This window comes from Pseudophryne corroboree, chromosome 1, assembly GCF_028390025.1.
Source record: "Pseudophryne corroboree isolate aPseCor3 chromosome 1, aPseCor3.hap2, whole genome shotgun sequence".
In the NCBI taxonomy this organism is placed as follows: domain Eukaryota; kingdom Metazoa; phylum Chordata; class Amphibia; order Anura; family Myobatrachidae; genus Pseudophryne; species Pseudophryne corroboree.
Genome location: NC_086444.1, coordinates 373327134 through 373351554, shown reverse-complemented (window position 1 = coordinate 373351554; position 24421 = coordinate 373327134). Strand labels below are relative to the sequence as shown.

At 49.1% G+C, this 24421-nt stretch overlaps 1 protein-coding gene across 1 annotated transcript in view; it reads left to right on the top strand.

Moving 5' to 3' along the window:
- DRG1 (developmentally regulated GTP binding protein 1) overlaps nucleotides 1–24421 on the top strand; it is an 88226-nt gene that overhangs the window by 30160 nt on the left and 33645 nt on the right. Inside the window, exons 6-7 of the mRNA XM_063913084.1 lie at nucleotides 22274–22404; nucleotides 22489–22656. Of these exons, the coding sequence (XP_063769154.1) occupies nucleotides 22274–22404; nucleotides 22489–22656 (299 nt within the window). The remainder of the gene's footprint in view (nucleotides 1–22273; nucleotides 22405–22488; nucleotides 22657–24421) is intronic.

Sequence of the window (24421 nt, the reverse complement as noted above, 5' to 3'; positions counted from 1 at the left end):
ACCGTTCACCCGGACCCTAGCCGATGGTAACTTATAAAGAGTCAATATACGACTAAGACAGGTCGGACCCAGACCCATGTGCTCAAGAAGACCTTCCATAAACTGCCAGTCTATCCTGTCTAAGGCCTTCTCCGTGTCAGTGGACAAGAGGACCATGTGGGAGGACCCGCTTTGAGCATGGTGGATGAGATCAATAACTTTAGAGGTGTTATCCTTAGCCTCTCGTCCCAGTATAAATCCCACCTGGTCCCCATGAATCACCTGAGGGAGAAGGCGGCCTAAACGTCCCGCAAGCAGCTTGGCAAAGAGTTTAATGTCGCAGTTAAGGAGGGAAATAGGTCGGTAGCTCGAGCACTGGGTGGGGTCCTTACCCTCTTTTGGGATTACAGTTATATGTGCTTCCAGGGTCTGCGGCGAAAAGCCTTTCGTGGCAGAGATGGCATTGCACGCCTTCAAGAAGAGGGGCAACAAGGATTGTTTGAAGGCTTTATAGTATCCCGACTGGGAAACCATCCGGGCCTGGACTCTTCCCAGTCGGTGTAGCTGCCAAGGCTGCTTCCAGCTCCTCTATAGTAAAGGGTTGTTCCAGGGTGTCCAAGTCTGACTCAGGAAGTTTTGGAAATTCGATTTCCGCCAGGTTTCTCTGTATCAGTACCCTCAGATCAGTGGTGGCCTGAGGGGTTTGGTCTTTTCTAAGATTATAGAGGGACTCGTGGTAATTTTGGAAGGAATGAGCATTCTGAGGCAATGGATTTGCAGCATGTCCCCCCGGCCCATGAACGGAGCGAACATAAGACTGCAGTCTTTGGGCCCTTAATGCCCTAGCGAGCATAGCACCTGGTTTGTTGCCCCACAAATAAAATTTATGGCGACACTTGGTCATTCCCAATTTGGTTTTATCCCATAAAAATTTATTTAGGGCTTGACGAGCCTCAGTTAGTTTGAGAAAGACCCCTGCATCAAGGGAGGACTGGTTCGAGGCCTCTAGGGTCGCTATTCGTTCAATGAGCTGCTGCCTCTGTGCCATTCGCTCCTTCTTGAGCTGAGAGCCAAGCTGTATATCTTCCCCGAACTACACATTTGTGTGCCTCCCAAATTGTAACTGCACTAACGTCTGGGGTGTCATTTGTCGCAATATAGTCTGAGATGGCGGAGGTGAGTTTGGCCTTTAAACAAGGATCTTGCGTCAAAGAATTATTAAACCTCCATGACCATGGTACGGTGGTGGCCGGGGAGAGTGAAACGGAGATATATACCTGGGCATGGTCTGACCACGTGATGTGCCCAATTGCACTTGAAGGGAATAAGTGTAAAAACCTATGCTAGAAAAGAAGGTGTAATCCTTTCCCGTCAGATGTTGAGTTCTCCATAAGTCCATCAACTGAAACTCACGGAGAAGTCGGCTCACACGACGGTGATCCCGTGTCAGCCGTCTAGTCAGGGAAGGGGAACAGTCTATCCCCGGGCCTAGGGACCAGTTAAAGTCGCCCCCCACAATCAGACGCCCTTCTTTAATGGGCTCTAGTTGTCGCAGTATTTTGGTGAATAACGGTCTTTGGCGTTTATTAGGAGCGTATATATTAACGAGTATAGACCTGGTTGTGTATTGTGCATTTAACAACCTGGCACCGACCTTCTTCTAGAATCAGGTGGGAAGCATCCGTGACCGGGACCCGGCGTGCCACTAATATCGCTACCCCCAGGGATTTATTGACAGCGTTATTGTTACAAAAAACTTGGGGATAATGATAATTCCCTAATTTAGGGGAGGCTTGACTTTTAAAATGGGTCTCCTGGAGAAAAGCAATGTCTATGCGCTCCGCCCATAACTCCCGTAGCAAAGTGGACCGCTTTTTCAGGAATATTAAGCCCCTTCACGTTGAAGGAACATAGCCTAAGGTCAGAAGACATTGGGAAAGTTGAATTGGTTGTCTACAGTGAACAATAAAGGTAACATTGACTTACCGAGAATGCGAGAAAGGTACAGGGTCCGACCGTGTTGGGTACCTCGGGCTACAATGGAGATAGGCAGAGAGACCAAGAGAGAAGAGGGAGGGAGAAAGAGCAAGAAAGAGAAAAGCACAAGAAGAAAGACCAGTACAGAGAATAAAGAACTATATGACAATAATATTACGTCTTGTAAAGTGGTAATTACACCGCCGTTAAGTCGTAGGGAGATCATACCCACGACTTAAGAGCCAAAACAGGCAGGCGGCCTGACCCAACTGGGGTACAGTAGAGACAACACAACCTCGGGACAAGAACAGTACAGCGTATAACTAAGGAGACTCCAAAAATAACCATCTGACATCTTCATTATACATATAAGGGTCCCCCTATTTTATAGTAAACGCAGTGGGGACAGTCATCTCTATCTAGACAATTGAAAATAAAAAATAAAATAAAATCTTATAGAAAGCAATAGGGCGCAACAGATACAATCAACAGGAGTGTCGGGGAAAGGGAAGGGGTATAAGCATGCAAAGGTAGTATCACTAAGTGACTAAACTTTAAAGCAGACTCACTGGTGTGGAGGAAGAGCAGTGACCTGGCACTGCGCTCCCGAATTGGCTCTACCAGACATCTAAGGACCAAGCAGAGCCGCTTAATGCTAAGCTTTATCAAACGACTTTATATCAAGGAGAAAGAGACATGTTATATATATCAAGTCCCAGCTTCGCCATTATTCGGGGGCGACCGGTTCGAACCCCGTTTCCTGTTGTTGACCGGGGTCCAAGACGCCCGTGGGGCTGGAGGCTTCGGAGGATCAAAACGGTGGTAGGATTGTGTCCAATCCGATAAGGCAAGTTTAGGTATAGACCGTGTAGAACAAAAATTATCCAAGTCGTCTGGCGTGTGCAAGAAAACCTGTCTTCCCTCAAATGTGGCTTGAATATTAAAGGGAAAGCCCCATCGGAATCGTATACCCTTCTCTTTAAGAGCCTCCGTCAGGGGTTTAAGAGATCGACGTTGCTGGAGCGTAGACCATGACAGGTCTGGAAAGATCTGAATCACATTCTTATCAAATTCCAGTCGATCTAGTTTGCGGGCTTTAGTAAGAATCTCCTCCTTGACGTGATAGTAATGAAGACGACATATAACCTCTCTGGGCGCCTCAGAGGAAAGACCTTTCCGGCGTAGTGCTCTATGAGCCCTATCGAACAGTATGATGTTGTCCGAATTTGCATCAATGATCTCATTGAAGATCTTAGTAAGGGCGTCTGCAATCCCCGGACCTTGGACGTCTTCCGGTAACCCCCTGACGCGTAAGTTGTTCCTCCGACCTTGTCAAGGTCGTCTTGTCGACGCCAGAGAGCCCTCAGTTCCTGAGCCTGAAGAGTAACAGTATCGCAGAGCTTCTGTTGAAATGAGGAAACTGCGACGTGGTCTTCCATATCTGAAACTTGGTGGGATATTTGAGAGATATCTGCCTGAAGAACGGAGATCTCGGATTTGACCGTGTCCCGTATCTTTTGTTCCAGATCCAGAAAGTCTCTCTTGGTAGGCAGATCCTTTTTAGTAGGAAGTGAATGCAAGTAGGTCAAAACATCCACCATTGAAGCTTCAGGCCCCTTGTCCAACGGTGAAGAGTCGGCTCCCGCCATCCCTCCGATGCCAGCGGGAGAGCCAGACACAGAGGATGACGATCGAGTGTCCTCACTTTCAGTGTCCGGTTGAAGATAGCGGAACAAACTAGATTGTAGGGACTTGTCACCAGATTTCTTAGCTACAGATGATTTCCCTCCCCTCTTAGTTTTCCCCATCAGCAGATGTTATACACCTTCATATACAATAAAGCAGAGGAAAGTCACATAGGTGGATCAGAAGCACTCCATATCTGACTTGTAGAGTCCCCGTTGCGGTACGAGTGTCCCGGGCTATGACATCAGCCACCAGACCCCATTGTATGCGGGTGATTCAGGGGGTCATGGCATGGGGCAAGGGTCTAATTCAAGGCATTAGAGCTGCAGGGGGGAGGTCTGAGTATTCTGTGAGACAAATTGACAGGTATCAGTCAGCAAATGCCTCTAAACACCAGGCACCCCAGGGAGCATTTGATGGTGGATGCAATTGATATAGTGCAGCAGGACTGGGTGTGTAATTGGCTTATAGCAGTGAGAGAACCCAAGCCAGGGAGCTCTCAGTCTCTGTGCAGCCAGTGTGTGCTGTTTTATGATTTAAAATGGCCGCCGCAGCAGGGGCAGGCAAGGAGACACAGTGCTGCGTCTAAGATTTGCAGGCTCCTGGAGGGTTCTTTTAAAAAAAAAAAAATAATAATAATAAATAAATATATATATATATATATATATATATATATATATATATATATATATATATATATATATATAATGATCACGAGTTAGTGAATAAAACCTGGTATCCTGTAACTTGATGACACAGCATATATTATATAGCAAGCATCAATAACTTAAATTAACAGTAGCAGCAAATAGTGGGCATATTGGAAAACTCCCCTAAAACAATATAACCACCTGTGCTTCAGATGGTAATACAGCACTTGTAATTATAAGAAGCTCCTTGCTGAAAGCTCCACATGTGGGCTAATTGGACGTATAAGCTCATAAGATGATTTTATAGGTTTGGAAGTCCATCCGTGGTGTGAATATATGAACAGTTCACGTTTGTTTTGTCCACTTAATAAATATCTGCTCCCAATACTTATTCCATATTAGAAAGGCTTTTATCGAATGGCTTTAATTAGCGCAGTTCAATGCACAGCACAATGACATTTAAGCTTAAACCGCTATTTTGACAGTCTAGTGTTGTGCTTACCCCAGCCTCTACTGAATGCAATTGATCGGTAATTCCTTTCAAGTGGTGGGCGCCGGCTGCCCACACCGCTTAGCTGCGGCACCGTGGAAGTAGAAAAGAGCAGAATGTGATGCTGCTACTGTTAATTTTTTTTGTATAATCTGTTTTTATTTAAGTACAACATAGCAGTATAAAGATTGCATCACATTTTGACAGATAAGGGGAAAAGTCTTCAGGGTACAAACGAAGGTCTAATACATCATTGCCTTGAAGAGTAGAGAGGCATAACATCCCCATTGCTGGGGTGTTAGTATAGGCATTAGCGTAAGTAAATGTTTACATGGCATTCGTCTGGTATCCCTTCGTCCTCCATCCATACTATATTTTAGTTGCAATCTCTAATGGCATTGTATAGAAACTATAGAGGTAGGAGAGGAGAGAAATGGGAGGAATGGTAGAGAGAAAACAGAGTGTGACCAAACTAGGGGGGGACAGTTGAGTTGTCGAGGGGGGTGGGGTGCAGACTATTCGTCCGATCAATTGTGCGTTGAGATCATTTGGCAGCATAGACATAGTCCTTGTAGTCCTTAGAGGACACATACTCTATCCAGGGCATCCACATGGCCATGAACTCCGATAGTTTATCTCTGGAGACCAAGAGAATGTTTTCCATATTCATGTAATGATTAATTCTTTTAAACCATAGTTTCCTAGTGGGTGGGAGTTGTGATCTCCATAGTGTGGGGATGATCGCCCTCGCTGCATTAGACAGGTGCCAGAGCAGCGACGTGTTATGTTGAGCCAGAGAGATAGAGGAATGGGAGAGTAGCCAGAAGGCTGGGTCTGTGGGGACAGGTGTATGAAGTATACCTTGGGAAGTGGATATAATATCCTTCCAGACTGGTTTTAGTAGGGGACAATCCCACCAGATATGCATCAAGGTGCCTGTAGCGCCGAGACATCTCCAGCATCTGTCAGGTACTCCAGGGTACATGAAGTGGAGGAGAGAGGGATGCCTATACCATCTCATTAAGAGCTTGTATTGGGTTTCCCTAACTTGTATGCAGACTGAGCTTTTGTGGGATTTAAGAAAGATCATCTGCCAGTCTTTATCTGTCAGGGAGATCCCGAGGTCTCTTTCCCAGGCCAGTTTAAAGGGTACGGGTGTCTGGGCGTTTGGGGTCTGTAATAGTTTATAAAGTGAGGAGATAGCATGCTGGGGGGGGGGCTTGTGGCGACACACATCCTCTCAAACTGTGTTAGCTCGCGTGAGGCTCGGAGATACCTATGCTCCGAATGCAAAAAGTGTCTGAGCTGTAGGTACTTCCAAAAGTCACGTTGTGGAACTTCCCATTTTAGCCGTATGTCTGAGAATTGCTTGACTCCTGTGGAGGTGGTCATCTGACCCACTCTAAAGAGGCCCTCGAGGGCCCATTCGCGGAAGTGAGAGGGGGTCAAACCGGGCTGGAAGTCGGGGTTTGCTAAAAAAGAGGTCAATGGGCCAAAATCGGAAGAGAGGAAGGGCCAGCGGCGCGCCTTTTTCCAAAACGATAGGGTCGCTGTGATGGTTGGGTGGGGGGAAGGGGGTTTAGGCAGGGACGGGAGCCAGGGAAAGATCTCTGGGAATTGTTGCATATATAGCCCCTCTATATCCACCCATTGCTTTGTTTCCCGATTCCTCGTCCAGTCCAGGACCCTATTGAGCATTATTGCCCAATAGTAGCCTTTGATGTCAGGCAATTGGAAACCACCGTTTCGGGTAGAGCGGATCATAATGGATCGGCTTATTCTTGGTCTTCTCCGCGACCAGATAAATTGTTGTATTAACAGTTGGATGGATCTGAACCAGGAGTCCGGAATCTGTATGGGGAGGGTCTGCAATTTGTAGAGTAGCTTGGGGAGGGTATTCATCTTTACAACGTTCACCCTTCCCAGCCAAGAGAGTGGTTTGAGGTACCATCTGCTATAGTCAGCCCTGAGTGTTCTAAGGAGGGGGGTGAAGTTTAAGGTATATAAGTGAGATAGGTCATTTGGCAACTGTATTCCCAGGTAAGACAGATGAGAAGTGTTCCAATTAAAGGGGAAGGAACTTTTAAGTTTGGCTACGGTTTCGGGTGGAGAGGAGATATTCAAGGCGCATGATTTGGACATATTGATTTTAAAGTTGGAGAGTGAACCAAAGTGGGAGAGCTCTCGCATAAAGTGTGGGGGAGGGAGGAGGTCGGGTGCGTTATTGTGGCTAGCAGGTCATCCGCGAATAGGGAAAGTTTGTGTTCTGTATCGCCAATCGTCAAGCCCGTAATACCGTCATTGGCCCTGATGGCTCTAGCGAAAGCCTCGATACAGAGAACAAATAGTAGAGGGGATAGTGGGCATCCTTGTCGTGTCCCATTACCTATGGGGAAAGGGTCAGACAATGATCCGTTTACTCGTACCCGTGCTGTAGGGGATCTATAGAGGCTCATTATCCTGTTAAACATCTGGGGACCCAGTCCAATATGCTCCAGCACAGACCTCATAAAGCCCCAGCCAACTCGATCAAAAGCCTTTTCGGCGTCAGTGGACAATAACACTGTGGGCTGGCTGCCCCGGGATGCGATATGAATCAAGCTCAATACCTTGGTGGTATTATCTTTGGCCTCGCGGCCCGGGACGAACCCCACCTGGTCGCTATGGATCAAGGAGGGCAAGAATGTGTTCAGTCTGATTGCCATTAATTTCTATACAAAAGTGTAATGCGCTTGATGTATGCTTGTTAATAAATTGTCAAAAAAAGTAAATACACAGGTGTCTGCTTAAATCAATTTTCAACACATATGGAACTTGCTGATATGATTAAATTAAAACAAATTTATTTGCACACACATTTAAGATCGTCTTGAGGAAGTCCCGGGTGACGGGACGAAACGCGTTGACGTCATTCTCCTTGCTCAGCCCACATACGCACAGATTGCTGTCAGCCACATCCGTATTCAGCGGTGAATTTGAAAACCAGCCTCAGAGATTTTCCACCGGGACGCCAGGTCAGCATACCTCTGAAGCGTCCGTACCCGCCCGCCAGGACAGTAACATCTGCACCGCGATAGTGCCGGCGGCGGACGCATAGAAGATATCCCGGTACCTCCTGCGCTGCGAGACTGAATCTTCCCGCAGGTCGGGTAATTATTACCAGCAGCACTTCCTCTGCACTGGGACGCCAGTAGCATAGAGGACGGGAGCCACAATTATTCTCTAAAGGCTGTAGTAACTGTTGCAATCTGCAATCTGCTCAATTGATACAAAGAGACCTAAAATAGGTCTGTGTGGCAATATTGAAGCTACACTGTTTCAAGTCATATAACCAAGTGACAACGAATTTTGAATGTTTATTAGTGTGCTCGAGCCTTTTTTAATGATCTTAAATGTGTGTGCAAATAAATTTGTTTTTTAATTTAATCATATCAGCAAGTTCCATATGTGTTGAAAATTGATTTAAGCAGACACCTGTGTATTTACTTTTTTTGACAATTTATTAACAAGCATACATCAAGCGCATTACACTTTTGTATATATATTTTTTCTGTTGTTTGGGGGAGCCAGCAATCCCTCAGTACTTGCAGCTGATGTATAGCTAATTTTAAATTTAATATAAATATTTGCGCCAGGAGTTGGGGTGGTTAAACACTCTAAATCAATCTATCCTTGCCATTAATTTCGCAAAAAGCTTAACATCAACGTTTAGGAGCGATATGGGTCTGTAGCTGGAGCACACCGAGGGGTCCTTGCCAGGCTTAGGCAGCACGGAGATATGCGCCTCCAAGGATTGGTTGGAGAAGTGAGTGTTTGCGGATATTGAGTTAAAGGCCTGGAGGAGGTAAGGGGATGTGAGGTCCCTGAATTGTTTATAATAGGTGAGAGTGAAGCCATCTGGTCCTGGGCTCTTACCAGTCGGGGTCATGGCCAGGGCATTCTCCAATTCTTGTTGGGTGAAGGGTAGTTCCAAAGTCTCTCTGTCCGAAAGGGACAGGACGGGGTAGGACACCTTTTCTAGGTACGCCTTTGCCTGTGCTAAATCGCACGGAGAGGCGGCATTATCCGGTCGATTTTCTAGATTATATAATAGGGAGTAGTACTGTTTGAAGCTTGCCGCAATTTCTGGGGTTTTGAATCGGAGGATGTTCCCAAGATCTTTTACATTGTTGATAAACAGGGAGGTACGCTGGGCTTTGAGGGCTTGGGCCAAAAGGCGTCCAGGTTTGTTACCCCACTGGTAGTATTTAGAGTTACATTTTCGGACAGATAGTTGGATACTATCAGTAAGGGTTTTCCTTATTTGGGCCCGTGTATCTAGAAGAGTTAGGTAATCAGACTCCGATAGGGTTGATTTGTGTAGGGACTCAAGGTAGTGTAGTTGGTCTAATAGTTTGGTGAGTAGTGCGGACTTCTGTTTCTTCACAAATGTCCCCAACTGTATGAGTTTGCCTCGTATGGTGCATTTGTGTGCTTCCCATAGGGTGATTTTTGAGATATTTTCTGTGTCATTAATGGAGAAGAATTCAGCCAGGGCTTTTTCTATTTCGCCCCTGCAGTACTGGTCTTGCAACAGTGATTCATTGAGACGCCAGGTCCATTGGCCTGGGGTCGTCTGCGGGGTCGAGAGCGTCAAGTATACAGGGGCATGATCGGACCAGGTTATCGGGCCTATGTAGGAGTCTATCAATAAGGGGAGATGTCTGTGATCTAGAAATAAATAATCGAAGCGGGAATATACTTTGTGTGGAGGGGAGTAGAAGGAATAGTCTCTAGTTGAGGGGTGAAGAACCCGCCAGGAGTCGGCCATTTGGAGGTCATGGAACAGTCGTCTAACCTGTCGGTATTGGCGCTGTGAGGTCCGGGGGGCGTTGGAAGATGAGTCCAGTGATGGATCCATTATCCAATTCAGGTCTCCTCCGAGAACGGTCACACCTGAAAGGAGTGGTTCAATTCGGGAGAGTGCATTGCGGAAGAATGGGACCTGATCCTTGTTTGGGGCGTAAATTGCAATAAATGTGTATGGACAGGAGCCTATTTTACAACGCACCATCAGAAGACGGCCCGGGACCAGTTTATGGACTGACACATCTGACAGCTGGAGGGTCCTGGAGAACACTATCGCCACACCCTTTGATTTAGAGTCTGGGTTGTTATTGTAATAAGCCTGAGGGTAACGGTAGTTAGTCAAAGGGGGGTTCTTAGCTGAAATTTTAAAGTGTGTCTCCTGGACCATTGCAACATCTACTCTATCTGCCCATAGGGACCTCAAAAGGGATGATCTTTTCTCCGGTACATTAAGACCCTTCGCATTGATTGAGGCGACTTTAATTTTGCCTGCGGACGTCATGGGGGATAAGTGTTATGGTGGAATGCGTTGAGTCCAGAACGGTCAGGGAAAGGGAGGAAAGAGGGATAGGAAAGAAGAAAAGGGGGACAGAGCATGGAAAAGAAAAGATCAATGAGAACATTCAAAAAATAGTCAGAAAAAACCCGCATTGGGATAACCATTCCGTCTAAGGGTTGGGTATCCAAAAGACTAAACAGCCAGGGGCGGGTGTGGGGCGAGCAAGGGAGCCACCGCTGAAGGCATAAGGAAAATGAGAGAAGACATCGCATTAAGCAAAATACTTACATAAGCTGAACTGAGTGTATATAATAAACTATAAACCTTATACCTCGTCAACAAGAGGAAATCTTCAAATAATGAGAACTGTAGTAAGTCTCGTATTAATTGAACAGAGAATAGTAACATTAATCAATGACCCGAAACATGTGGGGGAAGTGAGGCCGGAACCTCTGTTACAGTCGGGAGTCACGTGCAGGTTCTTCAGTATTAATGGGATTGCGTTGCAATCCATGAACCGTAATACTTTGTAACCTGTAATAACATTCAAAGTGGGACTTGGACAAACAGAGGGTCTAGATTAACCGTTCAGGAGACAGGTGATTCCTTATTGGGAGAAGGACTGTTAGCGCCCTTTCCTCCACCTCTCCGCACCACCTGCCAAGGCGGTCCCAGGTTCAGGGGTTGGAAGGATGGCAGCTCTGGAATAGGGAAGTCCCAATCGCGTAGGTCGGGTTTTGGTATGCCAAGTCCCGTGCAGAACTCTGGGAGGTCCGAGTAGGAGTTGAGAGTATGGGTTTTTCCAGATGAGGAGACCTGTAGGCTGAAGGGGAAGCCCCACCGGTATTTCAACTGACGTTTGCGGAATTCTTCCGTCAGGGGTTTAAGAGCTTTTCGTTGTTGCAGTGTGTGCCAGGACAGGTCTTGGTAAATTTGTATCACGGAGCCGTTGAAGTCCACCCCATCAAGTTGGCGGACTTTGCGCATGATATTCTCTTTTTGGGAGAAATAATGCAATCTGCATATGACATCACGAGGTCTATCCGTGGAGAGGCCCCTTGGTTTCAGGGCACGATGCGCCCTGTCGAAGGTGATGTTATCATTGGGGTCGTTGCCCAGGATCTCGTTGAAGATCTTCGTAAGGGCGTCGATCAGCCCCGCTGGAGGGACCTCTTCCGGTAAGCCCCGTACGCGGATATTATTCCGTCTCCCCGTTGTCCAAATCTGTCAACCGCAGCTGTAGGGAGCGGATCTCCGATGATTGGGTTTCGATAACAGTCGTCAGTGATTGCAAAAATGTATCTGAGGAGGTTTGGTGGTCTTCTAGGCTTGATACCCGTTCAGATATGTGTGTAATGTCCTGTCTCATGGCAGCTAGCTCACGTCTCACCGTATCTTGTAAATCTTGTTTAGTGGGTAGGGTCTTCATGTAGGCCAATATGTCTTGCAGATCCTTGCTACCCGATGAAAGCGCTTGCGGTGTATCCGCGTTTGGGGGAGATGGGTGGTGGGCCGGTGAAAGAGATGGGGGTGCTGCTGCACGGGGATTATCAGTTGGAGAGGTAGGTTGTAGAAAGGGCCTCATTGCAGATTGCGACATCTTCCCCCGGAGAGTCGGTTTGCCTGTCTTCTGAGAAGATTTCTTATTCTTGGGCATCGCTTGAGTAGCTTGATTTCCTTATGTCGAGTTGACGAGATAGCACATGATCACATGTTTATCAGGTAAGTGCCTTCAGCGGTATGGCTCCCCGTGGGTTGGCTTCAGCAGCACATTACGGCATCGATGGCCGCGGCAGTTATCTCGGGTGCATTTCTTATAACGTCGCAGGCTCTGAGATGTCGAGGTGGGACCATTTAGTATCTTTTATATAAGCTGCGATATTTTCCACCAGTAAATTACTTCAGGTTAACCACTGGGGGGAGCCCTTGGCATGGGTTTTGTTATGGAGCCAGTGGTTTGATGAACCCTGGTGCCTGCAATGTGTCCAAGGGGAGTCCCTGGATTCTGGATGAGGGCTAGGCCGTAGCCTGTAGGAGGGAGGTGAGGATCTCTTCCAACTCTAAAGTCCGACCGCGGAGGCAGCTAGACGGGGGTGAGATGGTGAGGGGAGAGTGTGCTGACGCGTGTCCGGCGGGGCCGCGAGGCAGCGGTCCCCAGCTAGGGCTAGTATCTGGGGTTGCAGCGGGTCCCGGGGTCTGTGCGGCGTGTGGCAGGAGAGGGTGACGTGTCTCCCCCTGAAGATGATCCGGCGGCCGGGCGGTCAGGGCGGGTAAGGTCTCCGCGTCTCGGAGCTGCGGGCGGGAAGCAGCGGTTCACTGTGGGCAGTTGGTGTGACGATCGTGGGGCTGGCTCCGGTTATGGAGCAGACTCACTGCTGCAGGTAGGGTCCGTCACTGGGTCCTATGTGCTGGTCCCGATGGATGCAGGGAGGGAGGGAGGCCCGGTCTCAGCGGGGTGCCCGTGTGCGCCGGGCGGGTTCCTCCGGCTTCCGTTTCACTCCAGGCCCCGGCTTCCGTCCGGGGAGGTAGGCCGCAGTCCGCAGGAGCGCTTAAAAGCGCTCCCCGACTCCGCGGGCTCCCCAGATGTCAGCAGCAGGGTCAGGAAAGCTTATGGGGTGTTTTGTGGCTTGATAGGGGTGTTGAAGTAGGGGGTAAGGAGGCTTTGTGTATTTTTTTTTTCTCTAACGTCCTAGTGGATGCTGGGAACTCCGTAAGGACCATGGGGAATAGCGGGCTCCGAAGGAGGCTGGAATAGCGGGCTCCGAAGGAGGCTGGGCACTCTAGAAAGATCTTAGACTACCTGGTGTGCACTGGCTCCTCCCACTATGACCCTCCTCCAAGCCTCAGTTAGATTTCGTGCCCGGCCGAGGTTGGATGCACACTAGGGGCTCTCCTGAGCTCTTAGAAAGTTATAGTCTTAGAATTTGTTTTTTTCAGTGAGACCTGCTGGCAACAGGCTCACTGCAGCGAGGGACTAAGGGGAGAAGAAGCGAACTCGCCTGCTTGCAGCCGGATTGGGCTTCTTAGGCTACTGGACACCATTAGCTCCAGAGGGATCGACCGCAGGCCCAGCCTTGATGTTCGGTCCCGGAGCCGCGCCGCCGTCCCCCTTACAGAGCCAGAAGCAGGAAGATGGTCCGGAAAATCGGCGGCATGAAGACATCCTGTCTTCACCAAGGTAGCGCACAGCACTGCAGCTGTGCGCCATTGCTCCTCATACACACTTCACACTCCGGTCACTGAGGGTGCAGGGCGCTGGGGGGGGGGCGCCCTGAGGCAGCAATAAAAACACCTTGGCTGGCTAAAATACCTCAATATATAGCCCCTGGGGCTATATATGAGGTAAATACCCCTGCCAGAATCCCCCCCAAAAAAGCGGGAGAATAGGCCGCGAAAAAGGGGCGGGGCCTATCTCCTCAGCACACTGGCGCCATTTTTCCCTCACAGCTCGGCTGGAAGGAAGCTCCCTGGCTCTTCCCTACATTTCTACAGTACAGTAAGAGGGAAAAGAGAGGGGGGGCACTAAATTGGCACTGTATACAGTATAAGCAGCTATTAGGGACATAACTCAGTTAGTCCCTGTATATATATAGCGCTCTGGTGTGTGCTGGCATACTCTTACTCTGTCCCCCCAAAGGGCTTTTGTGGGTCCTGTCCTCTATTTGAGCATTCCCTGTGTGTGTGGAGTGTGTCGGTACGGCTGTGTCGACATGTTTGAGGAGGATAATGATGTGGAGGGGGACCAGATGCCTTTAGCAGAGATGTCACCCCCTGCGGGGCAGACACCTGAGTGGATGGTATTATGGCAAGAAATGAGTGCACGTATAGACTCCTTACATAAAAAATTTGACGACATGCCGACTGTGGGACAGCCGAGTCTTCAGCTCGTGCCTGTCCAAGGGTCTCAAAAGTCATCAGGGGCTCTAAAACGCCCGTTATCTCAGGTGGCACAAGTAGATGTCGACACGGATACTGATGTCAGTGTCGACGACGATGAGTCAAATTTAATGCCCGTTAAGGCCATTCGCTGCATGATTGAGGCAATGAAAGAGGTGTTAAATATTTCTGATTTACATCCAGGTACCACAAAAAAGGGTATTATGTTTGGGGAGAAAAAACTACCTGTAGTTTTTCCCCCGTCAGATGAATTAAATGAAGTGTGTGAAGAAGCGTGGGCTTCCCCTGATAAGAAATTGGTGATTCCTAAGAAATTACTAATGGCGTTCCCTTTCCCGCCAGAGGATAGGTTACGTTGGGAAACACCCCCGAGGGTGGATAAAGCGCTCACACGTTTGTCAAAAAAGGTGGCACTACCGTCCCAGGATACGGCCGCCCTTAAGGAACCTGCTGATAGAAGGCAGGAGGCGATCCTGAAGTCTGTATATACACACTCAGGCATTATACTCAGACCAGCAATTGCGTCAGCTTGGATGTGCAGTGCTGCCGCTGCATGGTCAGATAACCTGTCAGAAAATATTGACACACTAGACAGAGACACGATCCTGTTAACAATTGACCATATAAAAGACTCCGTCTTATACATGAGAGATGCACAGAGGGAAATCTGCCGGCTGGCATCTAAAGTAAGTGCACTATCTATCTCTGCTAGGAGATGCTTATGGACTCGCCAGTGGACTGGAGATGCAGATTCCAAAAGGCACATGGAAGTTTTGCCTTTATAAAGGGGAGGAATTATTTGGGGATGGTCTCTCCGACCTAGTTTCCACAGCAACGTCTGGGAAATCAGCATTTTTACCCCATGTCCCCTCACAGCCTAAGAAGGCGCCATTTTATCAGGTTCAGTCCTTTCGATCCCAGAAAAACAAGCGGGGAAAAGGAGGGTCTTTTCTGTCAAGAGGCAGAGGCAGGGGAAAAAGGCTGCAGCAAACAGCAGGTTCCCAGGAACAAAAGTCCTCCCCCGCTTCCTCTTCCAAGTCCGCCGCATGACGGTGGGGCTTCAAAAGCGGAGCCAGGTACGGTGGGGGCCCGCCTCAGGAATTTCAGCGATCAGTGGGTTCGCTCACAGGTGGATCCCTGGATCCTTCAAATAGTATCTCAGGGATACAGGCTGGAATTCGAGGCGATTCCACCCCGCCGTTTCCTAAAATCCGCCTTGCCGATTGCTCCCTCAGACAGGGAGGCAGTGCTAGCGGCAATTCACAAGCTGTATTCCCAGCAGGTGATAATCAAGGTACCCCTACTTCAACAAGGCCGGGGTTACTATTCCACACTATTTGTGGTACCGAAACCGGACGGTTCGGTGAGACCCATTCTAAATTTGAAGTCCTTGAACACACATAAAAAAATTCAAGTTCAAGATGGAATCGCTCAGGGCGGTTATTGCAAGCCTGGACGAGGGGGATTACATGGTATCCCTGGACATCAAGGATGCTTACCTGCATGTCCCCATTTACAATTCTCACCAGGAGTACCTCAGATTTGTGGTACAGGATTGCCATTACCAATTCCAGACGCTGCCGTTTGGACTCTCCACGGCACCGAGGGTATTTACCAAGGTTATGGCGGAAATGATGATACTCCTTCGAAAAAAGGGAGTTTTAATTATCCCATACTTGGACGATCTCCTAATAAAGGCACGATACAAGGAACAGTTGTTAGTGGGAGTAGCACTATCTCAGGAAGTGCTGAGCCAGCACGGTTGGATTCTGAATATCCCAAAGTCACAGCTGGTCCCCACGACACGTCTAATGTTCCTGGGAATGATTCTGGACACGGCCCAGAAAAAAGTGTTTCTCCCGGAGGAGAAAGCCAGGGAGTTGTCTTCTCTAGTCAGAGACCTCCTAAAACCAAAACAGGTATCGGTGCATCACTGCACGCGGGTCCTGGGAAAGATGGTAGCTTCTTACGAAGCAATTCCATTCGGCAGGTTCCATGCCAGAATCTTTCAGTGGAACCTGTTGGACAAGTGGTCCGGATCGCATCTTCAGATGCATCGTTTAATAACCCTGTCTCCGCGAACCAGGGTGTCTCTTCTGTGGTGGCTGAACAGTGCTCATCTTCTGGAGGGCCGCAGATTCGGCATACAGGACTGGGTCCTGGTGACCACGGATGCCAGCCTACGAGGCTGGGGGGCAGTCACAAAGGGAAGAAATTTCCAGGGACTATGGTCAAGTCAGGAGACTGCCCTTCACATAAATATTCTGGAACTAAGGGCCATTTACAATGCCCTAAGTCAAGCAAAATCCCTGCTCCTACACCAGCCGGTGCTGATCCAGTCAGACAACATCACGGCAGTCGCCCATGTGAATCGACAGGGCGGCACAAGAAGCAGGACGGCGATGGCAGAAGCCACAAAAATTCTCCGATGGGCGCAGAATCATGTACTAGCACTGTCAGCAGTGTTCATCCCGGGAGTGGACAACTGGGAAGCAGACTTTCTCAGCAGGCACGACCTCCACCCGGGAGAGTGGGGACTTCATCCAGAAGTCTTCCAAATGATTGTAAATCAATGGGGTCGTCCACAGGTGGACATGATGGCGTCCCGCATAAACAAAAAACTAGAGAAGTATTGCGCCAGGTCAAGAGACCCTCAGGCGATAGCGGTGGACGCCCTAGTGACTCCGTGGGTGTACCGGTCAGTGTATGTGTTCCCTCCTCTACCTCTCATACCAAAGGTACTGAGAATAATAAGAAAGCGAGGAGTAAACACGATTCTCGTGGTTCCGGATTGGCCAAGAAGAGCGTGGTACCCGGAACTTCAAGAGATGATCTCAGAGGACCCTTGGTCCCTGCCGCTCAGACAGGACCTGCTACAGCAGGGCCCCTGTCTGTTCCAAGACTTACCGCGGCTGCGTTTGACGGCATGGCGGTTGAACGCCGGATCCTGAAGGAAAAGGGCATTCCGGAGGAAGTCATTCCTACGCTTATTAAAGCCAGGAAAGATGTTACGGCAAAACATTATCACCGCATATGGCGGAAATATGTTGCATGGTGCGAGGCCAAAAAGGCCCCAACAGAGGAATTTCAACTGGGTCGATTTCTGCATTTCCTGCAAGCAGGAGTGAATATGGGCCTAAAACTAGGCTCCATTAAAGTACAGATCTCGGCTCTGTCGATTTTCTTTCAAAAGGAACTAGCTTCAGTACCTGAAGTTCAGACATTTGTGAAGGGAGTGCTGCATATTCAGCCCCCATTTGTGCCTCCTGTGGCACCGTGGGATCTCAACGTGATGTTGAATTTCTTGAAATCACATTGGTTTGAGCCACTAAAAACCGTGGATCTGAAATATCTCACGTGGAAAGTGGTCATGTTATTGGCCCTGGCATCAGCCAGGCGAGTGTCAGAATTGGCGGCTTTATCATGTAAAAGCCCTTATCTGATTTTTCATATGGATAGGGCAGAATTGAGGACTCGTCCCCAGTTTCTCCCTAAGGTGGTGTCAGCGTTTCACCTGAACCAGCCTATTGTGGTGCCTGCGGCTACTAAGGATTTGGAGGACTCCAAGTTGCTAGACGTTGTCAGGGCCCTGAAAATATGTTTCCAGGACGGCTGGAGTCAGAAAATCTGACTCGCTGTTTATCCTATATGCACCCAACAAGCTGGGTGCTCCTGCTTCTAAGCAGACTATTGCTCGTTGGATTTGTAGTACAATTCAGCTTGCACATACTGTGGCAGGCCTGCCACAGCCTAAATCTGTCAATGCCCATTCCACAAGGAAGGTGGGCTCATCTTGGGCGGCTGCCCGAGGGGTCTCGGCTTTACAACTTTGCCGAGCAGCTACTTGGTCAGGGGCAAACACGTTTGCAAAATTCTATAAATTTGATACCCTGGCTGAGGAGGACCTGGAGTTCTCTCATTCGGTGCTGCAGAGTCATCCGCACTCTCCCGCCCGTTTGGGAGCTTTGGTATAATCCCCATGGTCCTTACGGAGTTCCCAGCATCCACTAGGACGTTAGAGAAAATAAGAATTTACTTACCGGTAATTCTGTTTCTCGTAGTCCGTAGTGGATGCTGGGCGCCCATCCCAAGTGCGGTCTATCTGCAATACTTGTACATAGTTATTGTTAACTAAATCGGGTTATTGTTGAGCCATCTGTTGAGAGGCTCTATCGTTTCATACTGTTAACTGTGTTTCATATCACGAGTTGTTCGGTGTGATTGGTGTGGCTGGTATGAGTCTTACCCGGGATTCAAAATCCTTCCTTATTGTGTACGCTCGTCCGGGCACAGTACCTAACTGAGGCTTGGAGGAGGGTCATAGTGGGAGGAGCCAGTGCACACCAGGTAGTCTAAGATCTTTCTAGAGTGCCCAGCCTCCTTCGGAGCCCGCTATTCCAGCCTCCTTCGGAGCCCGCTATTCCCCATGGTCCTTACGGAGTTCCCAGCATCCACTACGGACTACGAGAAACAGAATTACCGGTAAGTAAATTCTTATTTTAGAAATTGTTTAATACTTTCAACGACAGCGCTTCTCTGTGTTTTTCACCATTGTTCATGATTTTTTGAGGTTCAGCACCTCAAATTGTGAAGCTGCAGTCAGTGTGAAGTATATATATTTGTCTCATAGCCAATTTTACTAGCGCTCACTTGTTTTATTTTTTCTTGTGCATCCTGGAGGGTTCCCATGTAATGGAGAGGTACCTGAGGGTCCTGGGAGGGTTTCCATGTCGTGGGAGGGTTGAGGGACGTCCACAGGGCGTTATACGGGTCCCGCCGGGCCGTCTCCAAACTCAAGGCCCCGGCTTCAATTCGTGGTGTAGGCCGCACTGCCGGCCTCTTAATGGGGCAGCACAACTACTATTCCTGGCCGCGGTCTCTAGCTCCCACGTAGGCCCCGACTTGTGCGGGGCTCCTAGAGATATGGAGGGCTGCACTGTGGAGGGGGCGCCTATGCAGCGGTAGAACTCCGGGGCACAGCCGCCTCCCGTGAGAGCGGTACGGAGCGGCTGATGAGAGGGCTGGGTGAAGCAAGATGGCCGCCGTCAGCTTGGGTGTAGGAGCCGGGAAGCCGCTGCCGCAGCTCCATAGGACGGGGATCGGAGGTCTGGGGTCCGTCGCTGCACCCGGCGGCCCGGAGCAGGTAAGAAGCGGACGGGGAGCTGGATGTGAGGCTGGAGGGAGCTGCCGGAGACCTCACTGTGCCCGCGGACCGATCACGAAGCCCGGGCAGGTCCCACACTCGAGGCCCCGGCTGTGGTGTTGGATGGAGGCCTCAATGTATAAATACAGCTGGGGGCGCCTCTCCGGTCTCTCTGTGTCCCGAACCTGGTGGGCAGCAGCGGGTGGATGGGTAGAAGTAAATATGTCGGGGGGAAAAGGCACTTATATGTTAGGGCTAGCAGGAGCTCAGAGCAGACACGTCTGCATAGCTTGCTAGCTAGGCCACGCCCCCATCAATTCATCTTTGCATTCGACTTCTGGGAAAGATGGTAGCTGCTTTCGAGGCAGTCCAGTATGGCAGGTTTCACTCCAGGCCTTTTCAACTAGATCTCCTATTCCAATGGACAGGTTCGCATCTCTTTATGCATCAAATGATTCAGCTTCTACCCAGGACACGTCTTTCCTTGCTTTGGTGGCTGAATGCGGCGAGTCTGTCCAAGGGCAGGAGCTTTCTTGTCCCAGATTGGGTACTTCTCACGACGGATGCCAGTCTCCGCAGCTAGGGAGCAGTGACTCTGGATTGTCAATTCCAGGGCCTTTGGACTCCTCAGGAACAGACTCTACCTATCAATATCCTGGAATTTCGGGCAGTTTACAACGCGCTCACGTTAACGTTTCAACTTCTGCAAGGATGTGCAATCAGTGTACAGTCAGACAACGCCAAGGCTGTGGCATACATAAATCAGCAAGGAGGAACCCACAGCAGAACTGCTATAAGGGAAGTCACCAGTATCCTGGTTTGGGCTGAGACATGCAGAAGCCATATTGGCAGTGTTCATACCGGGGGTGGAGAACTGGGAGGCCGATTCACTTAAGTCGTCAGGATATGCATCCAGGCGAATGGGAATTGCATCCTCAAGTATTTCAACAACTGGTAGATCGTTGGGGACTCCCACAAATAGATCTTATGGCGTCAAGACGGAACCACAAACTTCCGCGATACTGTTCCCGCACCAGAGATCCCAATGCGGAGACGGTGGATGCGTTAACAATTCCCTGGAGGTTCCGCTTTGTGTATCTTCCCCCCCCCCCCCCCCTTCTCCGTTTCCCCTGTTACCTCGTCTACTCAAGAGGATCGAGAGGGTCACTGTTCTGCTCGTGGCTCCAGACTGGCCTCGCAGAACGAGGTACAGCGACCTACATTGGTTACTCGTAGAGGACCCGTGGCCTCTTCCTCTGCAGGCGGATTTGCTAATGCAGGGACCTTTCGTTTATTCAGGCTTAGAGTGGCTACGTTTGACGGCATGGCTGTTGAAAGGGAGATTCTAAAGTTCAAGGGTATTTCTTCGTTAGTCATTCCTACCATGATGAGTGCTAGAAAGGAGGTCAAGTCTAGGCACTATTACCGTATATGGAAGGCATATATTTCATGGTGTGAGCAGCGTCAATTTTCTGTTACTTCCTTTCGATTGGCAAAGCTGGTTTCTTGCCCGGTTTAAGTGTTGGATCTCTAAAGGTTCAGATCTCTGCCCTTTCGCTTTCCCCCCCCCCCCCCTTTTTACCGGAAGTACAGACTTTCACTCAGGGAGTTATCCGGCTTAAGCCACCATTTATTACTCCTACAGCTCCTTAAGATCTGGATACTGTTCTGTCCTTTTTGCAATCATCTTTAGTTGAACCTCTGGAATCTGTGGAGCTGAAGTTTTCTGCAAAGAGGCCTGGACTTAGGTCTTCGTCTGGCCTCCTTCCAAGGTTCATATCTGCCTTGTCGGTTTGGTTTCAGAGAAAAATTGCCTCTATACCTGATGTTCAGATGTTCATTCAGGGCGTTATTCGGATTCAGCCTCTCAATGTCCCTCCTGTGGCTCCGTGGGATTTTTCTGTTGTGCTGAATGTGCAGGGATTTTTCTGTTGTGCTGTTGTGCAGAGCGCAAGAGTCTCCATTTGAACCTCTTGAATTGGTGGACTGGAAATGGCTCACAGCCAAGGTCCTGTTCTTGCTGGCCATTGTCTCTGCAAGACGGGTGTCGGACTTAGGCGTTATGTCCTGTCGGCCACCCTTTCTCATATTCCACCGGGACCAGGCGGTTTTGCGAACTCACCGGTTATTTGCCTATGGTGGTGTCATCTTTTCACCTTAACCAACAGATTGTGGTTCCGGCCTTTGTCTCTTCAGATATGTCTCCCAGAGAAAGTTCTTTCGATGTGGTTAGGGCTCTCCGTGTCTATGTGGGGAGCAATGTCTCCATCAGGAGGTCAGATTGCCTTTTTGTACTGTTTGGCTTTCACAAATGTGTCTGGCCAGCGAATAAGCAAACCTTGGCCAGATGGATTAGAATGGTGATTGCACAAGCTTATGCACAGGCTGGACTCCCAGCTCCTGCTGCAGTTAAAGCCCTGTCTGTTAGACCTTCCTGGGTGGCCCGCCGTGGCGGGTCCACACAACAATTTTGCAAGGCGGCTACGTGGTACTCCAGTGAACACATTCATTAGGTTCTATGCCTTTGATACCTCCGCCTCCCAGGATGCTTCCTTTGGACACCGGGTTCTTGTGCCCGCTACAGTGCGTCCCCTCCCATGAGGAACTGCTTTAGGACATCCCCGATGTTATTCCCTGTGGAATCTCAGTGTACCCTGCTGCAGAAAAGGAGATTTATGGTAAGTCATGGTTAAATCTCTTTCTGCGAAGTACACTGGATTCCACAGGGCGCCCACCCTGTCACACCTAGTTTCTTTGGGTTGTATGGCATTAGCCGCTGGTACCCTCTCCTGTCGTGAGATTGTGGTTCTATGTGATTAACATCTGCTTTCTCTTTTACCTGCTCCTGCATTGGACTGGTTAATGAACTTGAGCTCTCAGTGCCTGGAGGCGTGACTATAGAGGAGGCCTTAATGCATCCTGGGACAGTCAAAGCTTTGCCTGGTTGTGCCTCTGGATCAAGATCCCGCTCTAGAACCCGATGTTTTCTCTGTGGAACCCAGTGTATCTCGCAGAAAGAGTTAACTATGGTAAGTCAACCTTAACTCCTTTTTATTTTATTGATCTTTGAATTATTCTTTATTATTGTGCTTTTTTTCCTTTAGTGCGCTCAAAGTGAGTTGGACAATGAGACTGTAAAAAGTATCCTCGCGGAGTACAAAATTCACAATGCAGATATCACCCTGCGGAGTGATGCGACTGCAGATGATCTTATTGATGTAGTTGAAGGAAACAGGTTTGTTACTACACAAGGCGCGCTGTGATGTCTTCACGGCCATACTAACATTTTAACCATTCTCTTATTTTCTTTTTCTTTCAGGGTTTACATCCCCTGTATCTATGTATTGAATAAGATTGACCAAATCTCCTTGGAAGAACTAGATGTGATTTACAAAGTGCCTCACTGTGTTCCAATCTCTGCACATCACCGCTGGAACTTTGATGACCTGTTGGAAAAGATGTGGGATTATCTGCGGTTGGTGCGAATGTGAGTAGTAGAATGAAAATCTAGGTGGGGTGAACCCACCTAGACTCATGTTTCATGAGTAGTTCCTGTTTTAGGGGCGCACCTCTGTGATAAGTGATCACTTTGTGCCATGTGTTTTTACAGTACTTCCATGTGTGTATTTTTTTATTTCTCTAACGTCCTAGTGGATGCTGGGGACTCCGTAAAGACCATGGGGAATAGACGGGCTCCGCAGGAGACTGGGCACTCTAAGAAAGATTTAGTACTACTGGTGTGCACTGGCTCCTCCCCCTATGCCCCTCCTCCAGACAGTTAGAATCTGTGCCCGGACAGAGCTGGGTGCATTTTAGTGAGCTCTCCTGAGCTTGCTAATAAGAAAGTATTTTAGTTTAGTTTAGTTTTAGTTAGGGTTTTTTTATTTTCAGAGAGCTTCTGCTGGCAACAGACTCTCTGCTACGTGGGACTGAGGGGAGAGAAGCAAACCTACTAACTGCGGCTAGGTTGCGCTTCTTAGGCTACCGGACACCATTAGCTCCAGAGAGATCGAACACAGGAACCTAACCTTGGTCGTCCGTTCCCGGAGCCGCGCCGCCGTCCCCCTCGCAGAGCCAGAAGACAGAAGCCGGCGGGTTGAAGCAAGAAGACGTCAAAATCGGCGGCAGTAGACTCCTGTCTTCATATGAGGTAGCGCACAGCACTGCAGCTGTGCGCCATTGCGCCCACACACTCCGGTCACTGTACGGTGCACAATTAAGAACCTCCTGGCAAAAGCAGCATATATACAGTTGGACACTGTTATATGCATGAGCCCCCGCCATTAATTTCACACAAAATCGCGGGACAGAAGCCCGCCGCTGAGGGGGCGGGGCCTTCTTCCTCAGCACTCACCAGCGCCATTTTCTCTCCACAGCTCCGCTGAGAGGAAGCTCCCCAGGCTCTCCCCTGCAGACTCACGGTAGAAAGGGTAAAAAGAGAGGGGGGGCACATAAATTTAGCGCATTAATCATATATACAGCAGCTACTGGGTAAACACTAAGTTACTGTGAGATTCCTGGGTCATATAGCGCTGGGGTGTGTGCTGGCATACTCTCTCTCTGTCTCTCCAAAAGGCCTTGTGGGGGTCCTGTCCTCATATAGAGCATCCCCTGTGTGTGTGGTGTGTCGGTACGCGTGTGTCGACATGTTTGACGAAGAGGGCTATGTGGAGGCAGAGCAAGTGCAGATGAATGACGTGTCTCCGGCGCCGACACCTGATTGGATGGATATGTGGAAGGTGTTAAATGATAATGTAAACTCCTTGCATAAAAGGTTGGATAAAGCTGATGCCTTGGGACAGTCGGGGTCTCAGCCCATGCCTGATCCTACAGCGCAGAGGCCGTCAGGGTCTCAGAAGCGCCCACTATCCAAAATTGTTGACACAGATATCGACACGGATTCTGACTCCAGTGTCGATGAGGATGATGCAAAATTGCAGCCTAAAATGGCTAAAGCCATCCGCTACATGATTATAGCAATGAAGGATGTATTGCACATATCAGAGGTAAACCCTGTCCATGACAAGAGGGTTTATATGTATGGGGAGAAAAAGCAAGAGGTGACTTTTCCCCCTTCACATGAGTTAAATGAATTATGTGAAAAAGCGTGGGATTCCCCCGATAGGAAAGTGCTGATTTCCAAAAGGTTACTTATGGCGTACCCTTTCCCGCCAACGGACAGGGTGCGCTGGGAATCCTCCCCTAGGGTAGATAAAGCTCTGACACGCTTATCTAAGAAGGTGGCCCTGCCG